General features: G+C 45.2%; 1 protein-coding gene across 1 annotated transcript; it reads left to right on the plus strand.

The window, feature by feature from the left end:
- Nucleotides 1-1,030: 1,030 nt before the first annotated feature.
- Nucleotides 1,031-2,935, plus strand: LOC142009202 (inosine-uridine preferring nucleoside hydrolase-like). The gene is given in 5 exon segments (XM_074986931.1): nt 1,031-1,225; nt 1,689-1,825; nt 2,391-2,394; nt 2,579-2,612; nt 2,614-2,935. Coding segments are annotated over 5 exon segments (633 nt in total). The 5' UTR covers nt 1,031-1,089.
- The last annotated feature ends 8,976 nt before the right edge of the window (nt 2,936-11,911 follow it).

The following is an 11,911-nucleotide window of genomic DNA, read 5'->3' on the forward strand; positions in this document are numbered from 1 at the left end:
GAAAAAAAAAACATCTTGAAGACCTGACAAATTTATTTTCAGACTTCATTGCACCACGTACTTTGTCTGACAAAACAAATTACTAGTGACCCCGGTGGGAGAGGGCTGGACCAAAGCTCAAGACCTGCTGCTTCTGGCAGGGGACCAAAGCTGGAGGCCTTAAAATTTGGCTGTGGGCCTGAGCTGTGGAGGCTCGGGCTTCAACCCCGGTCCCCAAAATCCTAGTTCTCCTTACGCAGAGAGAACATGGTTCCTCAACCAGAATTTGAGGCAGAGGAGATTAGATTCCTCATCTTACTGCTGCAGAGCACAGATAAGTGTTTTAAGAAAATCACCTGTGAGTATGTCATCATCATCATCATCAAACATGGGCTCAGCGCCCATTGGTCTCTGATGCCTCGCTCACTATTTCCTTCCATCTTTCCCTGTCCTGTGCAGAGTGGCTTAGATTCTGTAGCCTAGCTCCACACCAGTCTGCTATATCATTTCCCCATTCTCTGCAGGTTTGCCTGTCATATTCAAACTGTCCATTATGCTGACTACCAAGGTGTTGATTTTTCGTTTGTCATTCATTCTGCAAATATGCCCAAATAACTGTAACTCGTGTTGTATAACCTTCTGCAGTAGGAAGGTAAAGCCAAAAGAGAACCTATGTAATTCCTTGTTGGTGACCGTCTGTATCTCTCCTATTCTCAGCATCTTTCTATATAAACTCCTCTCAAACGCTAATATGTGTGTCTTTGAACCTTTCACTATCACCCATGTCTCACATCTATACAACATGCTGCGAAATACACATTTTTCATGACACAGCTTCGTTCCTAAGCTAATCACGTTGATTCTGCTCCTTGTTTTACTACTTAGTTGTGTGAATAGTGCAAGAAGACAAAGTTTCCCATGTAATAAAGTGCCCATGTATATCATTGTGCCATCAGGTTTTTCCCTCCATATCTCGCAATATAATTTTATCTGCCCTCTGGTATGCGTTAGGTGGAGTGTTACTTTAACAGAACTGTGAACAAATGTTTAAAAGAAGCCACTTAGAAAAATGTGAGTTGGGATGTTTTCATTGAAGTAACTTGTACAGAAATGGAGTATTGTTTTGTTTTTCAGATTTCTCTAGTTGCTACTGGTCCCCTGACTAATCTTGCTTTGGCAGTGAAATTGGATCCACCATTTCCCAAGAAGCTTCCAAAGCTGTTCATTATGGAAGGAAATGAAGAATGTAAGTAAGTTATAAAATGATAAGAAGGCAGACATGCCTTTAACTGGTAACTCTGGTATGCTTATGTGAAAACTTTTGCCTTTTGTGCACAGTTGCTGGATTGCCTGCATTTGTGTATGAAGTTAGTTGTGGGAAACGACACTGGTGTAGATGTTAATGTTGCTGTTAATATTATTGTTGATTTCCTTGATTTTTAATCATTGAATTTGCAGGAAATACCTTTTAATGACCTTAACTGGAAATGAAAGCATTGTTGTAATTTAATAATAAATCTATGGTAATAATTTAGTGCTAAAATATGGTGTGTTTTTGTACATATTCTTTTTGTTACACTAGTTTGGTAAGCAAAATGGACAAAATGCAATAAATATTTTAAGTTTTGGTATCAAAACATAAAATGATTGAAGAAAATAAACAACTACATTAAGCAGTTACTTTTTTCTGTTTATGTTTCTTTTATGAGCCGGAAGAAATGTGACAGTCTGTGGAGAATTCAGTTTTACAACTGATCCAGAAGCTGCATACATTGTCTTAAATGAGTTCACTTGCCCTACTTATATTGCAACATGGGAATTCACATGTCACAATTCATTGTCTTGGGTAAGGTACCAAATGTTTAATAGAAATTCATATTAAAGGTAAACCTGGTGAACATTACTCTGCATGGGTGCAGGAGGTCTATGGGTACACATATAAGATTATATGACTGGTTCCTAAATCAGAGCTCCCTGAATTTGAATACAGGTTGCACCTCTCGTAGCCAGTACTTTCTCATCTGGCAACATCCATTGTCTAGCAGGACTACAGACGTTCTGGGGCGAGAGGGTACTGAGCTGGGCTAGGGCAACTGCAGGAGTGTCACCCCTCCCTCCTTTCCCCATCCTGTGGCAGTGTGGGGACTAGAGCTGGAGCCTCCCCCCTACCCTGCAGCAGCTAGGGAGGAGCAGGAGCCCTCCGCTTGCCCCGCAGAGCCAGAAGACAGACCCAGCATCCTCTACCTGGCCTGTGGCAGCACAGGACTGGCTGGAGCCCCCTGGCAGACCCAGGCTGGGGCCAGAGTCCTAGGGGAGGAAGACTGGGGTTGTAGCAATTCCAGGAGCTCAGGGCTGTCTGGGGTCAGAAGCCCTGGACCTCCTGTGGTCTGGGGTAAATTTCTTTGTTCAAGACCTGTCGGGTTCCAAACATCCTGGACTAGGGAGATGCGACACATATAAACATATCAGTATGTAAAGCTGTGTACATGCTCTGATGCTGGGATATCTTGACTTAATCACAAAAGGAAAGATGAGGTTCTCCCCCCAATCTCTCTCTCTATTTTTTAATTTCCTGCATTATTCTTCTGGTGTAAAGGAGTTTATCATGAGTGGATTAATCAGAACACCAGCAAAGTTCATGAAGAAAATATCTGCTCACTCTGAAAAATTCATTCGGTTACTATGTGAAAACTCAGGCGACACCTTACAGACTTCAGGATTTGTGTCTTGTCATTCTTACGCTATGGCTGCTGCAATTGATGAGAGCTTTATCACAGAATCCATAGAAGTTGCTGTAAGTGTGGAGCGGAATGGCTCACTAACTAGAGGAATGATGGTAATGGATATGTGTGATTACCTTAAGAGAGAAAATAAAGCTTTTGTTATTAAGAAGTGTGACTTAGAGAAGTTCAAGGCACTTCTCACTGATGCTCTAAAACAACAGCTGGCTGTCTAACAAGATTGGGAAATTTATCAGTTTTGAACTGTAAGTCTACTTACAGTGGCACAAAAACTTTAGATTCACAGCTGTTGTACAGACAACAAAATTAATAACTTTTTGTTACCACCAAATGTGGACACAAGATACCCCAGTAACGGCTTGCCTAAAACTATAAACAAATAATGGAATGTAATGGAAGGCGGCCCACCCCAGAAGAACTGCGCAGGTCTTACAATGGAGTTTCTATCTGTCCCTCAAAGAAGTCCCCAGAATAGACTAGCTCTGTTAACCCATGAGAATACACAGATATAGTCTTCCACTTAAAAGAATGAGACTCAAGCAGTAATTTTTTTGAAAGCAAAGCAACATTTATTTAAAGTAAATAATCAATTTTAATATATTTAATAATCAAGCAAGAATATACTGTGATACATGACACATAGCATAATGTAATTCCATTGCATTTAGAAATCATATACTTAGGCCATATCTACATTACCCATTACATTACCTGAGCGGGTCAGTCTTCCAGGGTTTGATTTCACGCGCTTGATAGAGACATGGGAAATCGACCATCAACCCCTGTACTATTCACTATTGCGAGGAGTAAGGGAGGTCAATCGGAGAAACTCTCCTGTGGACCTTCCTCATTGAGGATGGCCAGGTAGCTCGACTGCAGATAAGTCACTTTTAGCTACACAAGTACCACAGCTAGAATTGCATATCTGCAATCCACTTATTTGCCTACTGTAGACCAAGCCTCAGGCCAGCGTGGCCGTCCTGAGCTTGAGAATGGCCCATAATTCACCAATAAACATTGTCAAAGAGCCACAATAAAATGTGTGTGTGTGTGTGTAACAAACTAAAGAGGGTTTCAGATAATCAGTGTTAGCACTAAAATGGTATATCAGAAATCTGATTTGAGATCTCTTCTGCTACCAAGCTTGGAATCTTTCCTGAACACCACCCTTAAGTTCTTTAATCATACTCACATATCTAGTTTTGCTCCTTGGGGGTGTCCCGCTGCTTCTTTTTTGGTTCTGGCTTGAAGTTGTGATACTGAGGAAAAAAGTGTATCTGCTCTCCTCAAGCATTTGTCTATGAAACAAATACAGTTCATGAACACAACTACACTTTGCACTAGATCTGATAGCAACAGGAATTTTCCCTGTAAGTCATGAATGTATATAGGTAGTCTGTCGTGTCTGACGATGACGCCTTGCGCTTGGCACAGGCTCAGCGGTTGTGGACTCACATGTGGCCGAGGAGTCCAAGCTTCAAAACGGCATGGGCGTTCACAGTGGGGGCAAGGGAATTGTCCTGGCTCTGTTGGTGCGGCTGCTGCTGTTGCTTTCTTCCTCTCACGAGCATCAATGAGGTGTACATGTTGCTGCTCTTCAAAGTTGTCATACGCATATCATATGACAGCATGCCAACCTGTTTTGTCTTTTGCATGCTGCTCTAGCTGAGCTGGTTTTAAACCAGCACGAGCAATGTTGGCCTTCACGCAGTCTTTATATCTCTTGCGAGGCCTACCTTGGACTCTCTGGACATGCAAGCTCCATGGGCCTGCCGGACAATGGTGGTGCTGGAAGAGCGTGCTAGAGTTTAGAGTTTCAGCCTGTAGCAGTTGGACCCATATTCCTGATCAATAGGGAAGCAGTTGCACAGAGGTAAAACATTTAAAGCAGAGGGAAAAGGAATTAGAGTAGACGTATAAGCTTAACTGCATTTAATTAGATTTGTTGCATTAGTGGAATATAAAAGATACCCGATTACAGATTTTAAATTATTTTAGCAGCAAACAAAATTTCTAATTTAAATACACATTTACTAGAAGAAATTCTTTAGTCTTGACCCCCCCCCCAGATGTGCCATAATTTAAAGAGAGAGTCATTGTATGCCAGTTATTTACTTTGGAAACCCAGCTCTCCACCAGTAAGAAATGAAGCAATCACGTGTTAATGTAGGACCTGGACTGACTTGCATAGGCTTAGGCTGTGGTTCAGCATAAGTGCATTTGTAAGCACTTGTTCAGTAAGCACAATTACAACAATTACCAGAGGGTTAGCTGTGTTAGTCTGTATCCACAAAAAGTGAGAAGTCCTGTGGCACCTTATAGACCAACAGATTTTTTTGGAGCATAAGCTTTCATGAGCAAAGACCCGCTCTAATGTGTCAGCCCATGAAAGCACTGGTATTGTTTTAGCTACATGTGCTTAAGTATTATTTTGTACTAATCCCTTTAGCATTGGCCCTTAATACTGGCTAAGTATATTTCTTGAGTTGTACTAATGAATGTTTTGTGGAAAGAAAAGAAATGTTAAAGGATAATAATTCATACTCTGGAGGGAAGGAGGAAGCAGTCAAATCTGTTTGTCAAACAGGAAGAAAAATAAAGGGGCAGGAGTGTACTGAACAGTTAAACGCTACACAAGAAATACAAAACTACCTTAAAATGTATTCATACATCTGAAATCTTGTTTATATTACAGAAATATTCAAAAATAATCCTCTTATTGAAAGTAAAATTGAAAATTGCTATTTGTGTTTTTATATATTATCAGTATAATTCTTAATACTGCACGTTTGAAATCACTAATGTATTAGATTGTAACAATGTAAGGAGCATGTATGATTTTGTAAGTAAAAGTACTACATACTTTTCTCTGGTCTTTCCAGCTGCTAATTTTAATCTGTTACTTGGAAAATCCTGTTTGTGCATGTATTAGGAAAGATCCATGCTCTCCCACCCCAGGCCAATGAGCTTGTTGTTATACCTGTTATAACTTGTTCTTGCTCTCCTGTGTAGTGATTGTTCCCATAATTAGAATTGCATTCTTAAAATGATTTTAACATGAAGCGTGATTTCCTTGGGCACACTTTTCTAAAAGTAGGCGAGTAATTTGAAATTTCACACATTGCTAGTTTGTATGTCCTTGGAATCGTCTGTGTAGTTTTTGTCATTCCTGAGGTTTTTAGTGAAAGCCTTCGAATGGGACTCTGCCTGAAATTTCCCCTTGGCAGTTGTGCTTTTCATTGTTGACTGATTATCTCATGTAAAACACTGTCGTTATACACATAGCACAGTAGGTAAGTGAATGCTGAGAAGGGACCGTTACAAAAAGGCTGTTTTTATAATTTTTCATCGTTGAATTCAGGATCATGTTAGCCATTATTTATGCCCATAACTGAAAGTTTTATGCACTGTGCGTGTGGGCCTGATGGAAATGGGCACCACACCCAAGACTAGTTGGGGGAGTCAGGGGTGAGACATCACACAATAAATGTTCATTGAGTGCTACATTTCTCATCAGTTTACTTTACAAAAGAGTCATGTACTGCAGTAGCTGCACCTCTGTCTCCCTACAGGTTTCCATCCCACGTTGCCTAAAGGCCCTGTCATGGCCTAGCCTGGTCTTCTCTGCTCAGACTCCAAGTCTGTTATGAGTGTACCCAGTCACTGTATTTCAACAACTGGCTGTTTGTAGCTCGGGGTGCCTCGGGCACACTTCCATGTGCAGACACTGAATCTGACGCCTTTCTTGGGTAGTAAATCCTGCAGTCTGGCCATCTCAGACCTTGGAATCAGTGTGCCACAACAGTGCCAAACTGCTACTTAGCCACGTTCTCTCCACCAAAGTTCCCTCTAAGATGCACTATAGTGCTGCTGCCCAGCTGGTTAATGAGCCCTGCCCGGGGGATAAGGGCTGTTGCACACAGAGCTGCTTGGCTGGAGGAGGGGGCATGTCTCCCTCTTCCACAGCAGCAGGTTCCTGCTGGGTGTGGAACAGCATGGCTGTCCCAGCTTGTAAGGAAGGGGGAGAACGTGGCGGTGGGTGGTGGGAAGGGGCATCTGATCTCCCAGCAGGGTTGCAGACCAGGGGAAGGGACAAACTATGTGGATTCCAGCAACTTTTGGATTTGGGTGCAGGGGGAAAGGGTTGAGTGCTGGCATTAGTGGTGGTGTATCCTCTGACTCCCAGCTGTGCTGCAGCTGCTTGCATCTCCAGGAGGCAAGAATCTCTCCTACCCCTCAGCTGGTCTGGGGGTGGGATAGAGCAGATTGCACAGGGGTGGGTGGGGGGAAAGGAGCAGAGGCCTGTCGGCATTGACCTGGGGAGTTTGGGGCATCCTGTCTCCCCTCTAGACTACAGCAAGAGTCAAACCTTTGTTGCTTTTGCAGCAGCTGCTGGGGAAGGAGACAGAATTTTCTCTTAGGTGGGAAGCGGGTGCTGAGCATCATCTTCCAGAGATGGACCTATTTGTGCCATCGTAACAGGCAGTGCCACACTTTCTGCTTGCTTTGGGGGAATCAACAGAGATGGTCTGTTAAATGTTTGTTGCCTCCATGATTGGGGGCCCTCATGTGTGCCTTCCCTCCCTCGCTGTTACTCCAGAATCCTTATGAAAATCAAGCAAATCAGAGCGATGATGATTCTTATAGCACCAGCTCGGTCTCATCCAGCACTGGGTTGGCACATTGATGGACCTCTTGGTGGCTGCTTGGTTACAGCTGCTGTTCTAGCTGGATCTGCTAGCCCAGAACTGTGGCAGTGTTCTGCACCTGAATCTGGCATTGCTGCACCTGATCATTTGGCTGCTAATGGTTAAATGTGGAGGAACAGGAGTGCTTGTGCAAGGTCCAACAGGGTCTGTTAGGCAGCTGAAAGCCCTCTACCAGAGCCATCAAGTTAACCAATTTGCTACGTTTCTGCAGTGGCGAAAGCATTATTTGAGGCAGTCTACAGGAGCTGAGCATAGAGAGAGCAGAGGCAGTTACAAGTGGCCCAAAATTCCTTTACCTCGTTGGGAATTCCTTGCTTGCCCAGCACTGGATTAGAATATCCTGCAGCTGTTTTTCCGTAACTTGCACTTGTTCAGGTTGAAGAAATGTCACACTCAGCTCAAGGCTCTAGTATAGTGAGTCCTCCTCTTCCTTCAAGAACTTTTTCTGTTCCCTCACTTTGGTGAGCAAAGAAGTTCCCCAGAGGCCTTGGACAGTGGATTTCATCAGTGCACTGGATGGGGTTTTGGGTTTTTTTCCCCTTTAAATTATTTAACTGAGAATTAATTGGAACTAGACTTAAGGCAGCTGCTTCATACTCAAAACAACCACCTTGATGTGGCGATGGTCCTGCTTTCTGTGAAACATCCGACTACCGTAAATCCTCAATATAATGGACTAATGGTGGAGAGGGGTGTCCGTTAAAACAGAAAGTCTGAGGGTTGTCTCTGAGCGCAGAGGCTCCTCTGGCTCCCAGCTGCCTGCGCTCAGGGCAGAGTGTGGGGTGCTCCTCAGCTCTGAGCCACCCACGTTCTGATCTGAGCACCAGGGCTCGTCCTGGCTGTGAGCCACCCATGCTCAAGGCAGAGCGCAGGGGGCTCCTCAGGCTCCAATCACAGATGGTGGAGTGGGGACAGTGGCAGTGGTGGCTCTCCCACCAGTGGCCGGGGACCCTCTGGTGGCAGTGATCCCAGCTGCAGCCAGGGATCCCATGTCTGTACCGATCCCAGCCACAGGTGGTGTAGGGGGGACCTGGCGGTGGAGGTGATCCCAGCTGCAGCCAGGGATCCCACAGAGGCAGCGCGATCCTATTTTCTTAGTGGGGAGGATAGCAGATATCTGTTATTACTGATGTCCAGTAAAACAGGGTCTGCTGTATCAAGGGTTTACTGTGTTTGTTACTCATTAGACTAGCTAGACAATGACCATCAGCTGAAGCAGTAGATTTTGGCTTGTGCCTACAGTCTTTTGTTCTGAAAAATTTCTCAACATGTTTTATCAAAACATACAGAAATTAGTTCAAATACTTTCGTTATGGCTTTGAAGCTTTTGCCTCATTTTATTTAGGAAAACTAGTTGGCTGTCCTACTCTTATCAACTGTGTCCAGTTCTAGGCCCCACACTTTAAGAAACGGACAAGCTAGAGTCCTGGCATATAGAAAAGGTTTAAAAAAATGGGGGTAGGTTTAGCTCTGAGGGGAAAAAGTGGGGGTGGAAGTTGACCTGATCAATCTTGAACACTGTAAAGGAATGTTATGAACAAACTGATCAGTTCTTCTTCGAGCGCTGTCCCTGTGGGTGCTCCACGGTAGGCGTTGGGCACACCAAGCGCAGAGACTTCCCCTGAGCAGAACTGAGTGGGGCTGTGCATGCACTAACCCAGCTCGTGCCTTTTGCACCACTAGGGATACTGTGCACAGCCCCACTCTCCTCTCAGTTCCTTCATAGCCAACCTTGGCTGCAGACGGAGCACGGCTCTTTCCTCTCCCCTCAGACCTGTAATTAGAGATGATATAGCATAGGGGTATTAGTTCATAGTTTTTTTCTGTTTCAACAGTTCTTGTTTATCATATATATTCTTTAAAAAAAAGAGAGAAGAATAATGAGAATTCTCGTCAGTTTCACTTCCGGGCACATACTTCACTAAGTCAACTTGGTTTAAAAATAAAATAATAAAGAGCAGAGAAGAACAAGGGCAAAACATCGCTAAAGCAGTTCAAGAAAGAACATAAAAATGTCTCTAATACTAGACTTTAAAAAAAAAATAAAATTCTGAGCTGCCATGGTCCTATGCCCGCCCCGGACAGGTACTGAGAGCGCATTCCCTGTCTCGGAGAGGCACACATTCCTCAGAAACGCTCAATGTGAGAGCTTAACTGCCAGAGCGACAAAAGATAAGGAGCTCCGATTACAAATGCTCCTCTTTGACAAAGCCCCGGAGCCGCTGTCAAATTTGCTCTCCACGCTGGGTAAAATCCCTTCTGTTGCGGATGCTGCCCCTTCATTACTGGGGACTCACGCAAAGGCTAAGCTGTCCCCTTTACACTCCCTGCCCAGAGTGAGCATGGGAGATAGACCAAGGCGTATTGGGAGCACAAGACCCCAAGCCCATGTCTACTTGTCACTTAGAAGCCACGCTTCAGGAAAAGTGTCTCCTGTGCCCACAGCACCAGCAGTGCTTGAAGCGACAGCACAGCCAGTACCAGCAGACCGGGAAGAGGCTGCTATGTGGCGTGTGTAACCAGCACTGGTTGAAATACAACCATTACCAGTGCTGGAGGAACCTGCAGTGCCACTCTCTCTCCCAGTACTGGGAGAACAACCTCACCCCCTGCAGCAGTGGCTTTCGCCTGTGGCACCATGGAAAACCCTGGCTAAACAAACAAGGCTCCCTTGGGGAATCATAGCACAAATCACCACGGGGGCATTATGTTTCATCCCCCAGTCTGTCCTACCACCCCAGGGACACTGTCAGGAGAAAGAAGAAGAAAGAAGTTAACGCTCTCTCATCAGTTTCAACACACAACACATTTCGCTGATGCAACCTGTTTAAAAAAATATGGAGACAGTAAGAGGACCTGAGAGGTCATTAGCTAAAACAATAAAATGCTCTCAGTACTGCATCTAAGAGCCTACTGCTAGAGACAGAAGAGATACGGAGATACAACTGAGACTGCTCACTTTTGATAAAGCTTTTAAACCAATGCCAAGCTCACGGTTTAGAGCGACGACATCCCTTCTGTCAGGGACTTGCTTGCCTCCTCACTGGGGACTAAGGCAGAATGCAAGCCTTCCCCATTCTACTCCCAGCCGAGGGTGAGCACAGGGGACAAACCGGGCACATCAGACATATAGAAGCCCAAGCCCACCTCTGGCTTTAAACTCAAAAGCCATGCTTCACATAGGTGGCTTCAACCCCGTGGCACTGGCTATGCCAGAAGAGGCAACGTGGTTCATTACAGGCTCTGGCAGAGCAAGTGGTGGCTTCTGTGCCAAACACTCAACCACCACTGAGCGTGGCAGAAGAACCGGGCACATCAGGTATACAAAAGCCCAAGCCCTCCTCCAGCACTAATCTTAAAAGCCACATGACCCCTCACCTCACTCCAATGGAAGTGGCTGCGCAACCACATCTGGTACCAGCACTCCCGCTGCCATCCAAAACATGCAAACACCACCAGTGGAACCATAGCTGTTACCGGTGTCGGAAAAACATGGGCACTCGCACTGCACACGAAAAGTTATTTACTTGTAGGAATGGTGTCCCTGGTCTCTCTGTCAGAGGCTGGAGACGGATGGCAGGAGACAAGTCGCTTGATCATTGTCTTTGGTCCACCCCCTCTGGGGTAGCTGGCACTGGCCACTGTCTGCAGATGAGATGCCGGGCTAGATGGACCTTTGGTCTGACCCAGTAATGGTCGTTCTTATGCTCCCTCGGAGGGACTCACACCTTGCAAATGCTCTAAATGCAAGAAACCCAGCATGCAAGATAGGAAAAACAAGGAGCTGCATTTAAATGCTCCTTTCTGACAAGGCTCTTGAGCCAATGCCAGACTCACAATTCAATGCAGACAATATCCTTACTGACAGGGACTCGGTGGATTCCTCAAGGAGGACAGAAGCAAGGAGCAAGCGTTGTATGTCATGCTCCCTAGCCAGGGTGAGCACAGGAGACGAACCAGGCACATGAGGCATACAAAAGCCCAGCCTGCCTCCGGCTTTCACATTAAAGCTGCATTTTGCACAGAGCGACGCCAACCCTGGCTCCATCAGTACCAGTAATGCTGAAGGGGGTTGCAGACCGATCATGGGCACCAGCAGACTGAGCTGCAGCTGCCGTGCCAAATGTGCAAAAGACTCCAGCTGAACCAAAGCTGTTACCAGTACCAGACAACAGTACCACATTCTCTCTCAGCACCAGGGGACTACCACCAAAACGCAGCGCAGCCATCGTCCCACATTTCACCAGCGCGTCCCCCAGCGCTGCGAAAGGCTAGCGCAAAAAACTAAGAGTGTCCCTCCACGGAACCACCGTCTGTGCTCCTTAATGAGGTTACTGGAACAGAGATATTTCTTGTCATCCCCTATCCCATCCTACCACCATATGGATAATGAGAGTGGTTAGCATTCTGATTGTAAGGCACTGAGGTACTACACCAATTACCTTGCTCTCACTGCTTTGCAGAACACTGATCTTATTCACC

Source organism: Carettochelys insculpta, chromosome 1 (assembly GCF_033958435.1).
Source record: "Carettochelys insculpta isolate YL-2023 chromosome 1, ASM3395843v1, whole genome shotgun sequence".
In the NCBI taxonomy this organism is placed as follows: domain Eukaryota; kingdom Metazoa; phylum Chordata; order Testudines; family Carettochelyidae; genus Carettochelys; species Carettochelys insculpta.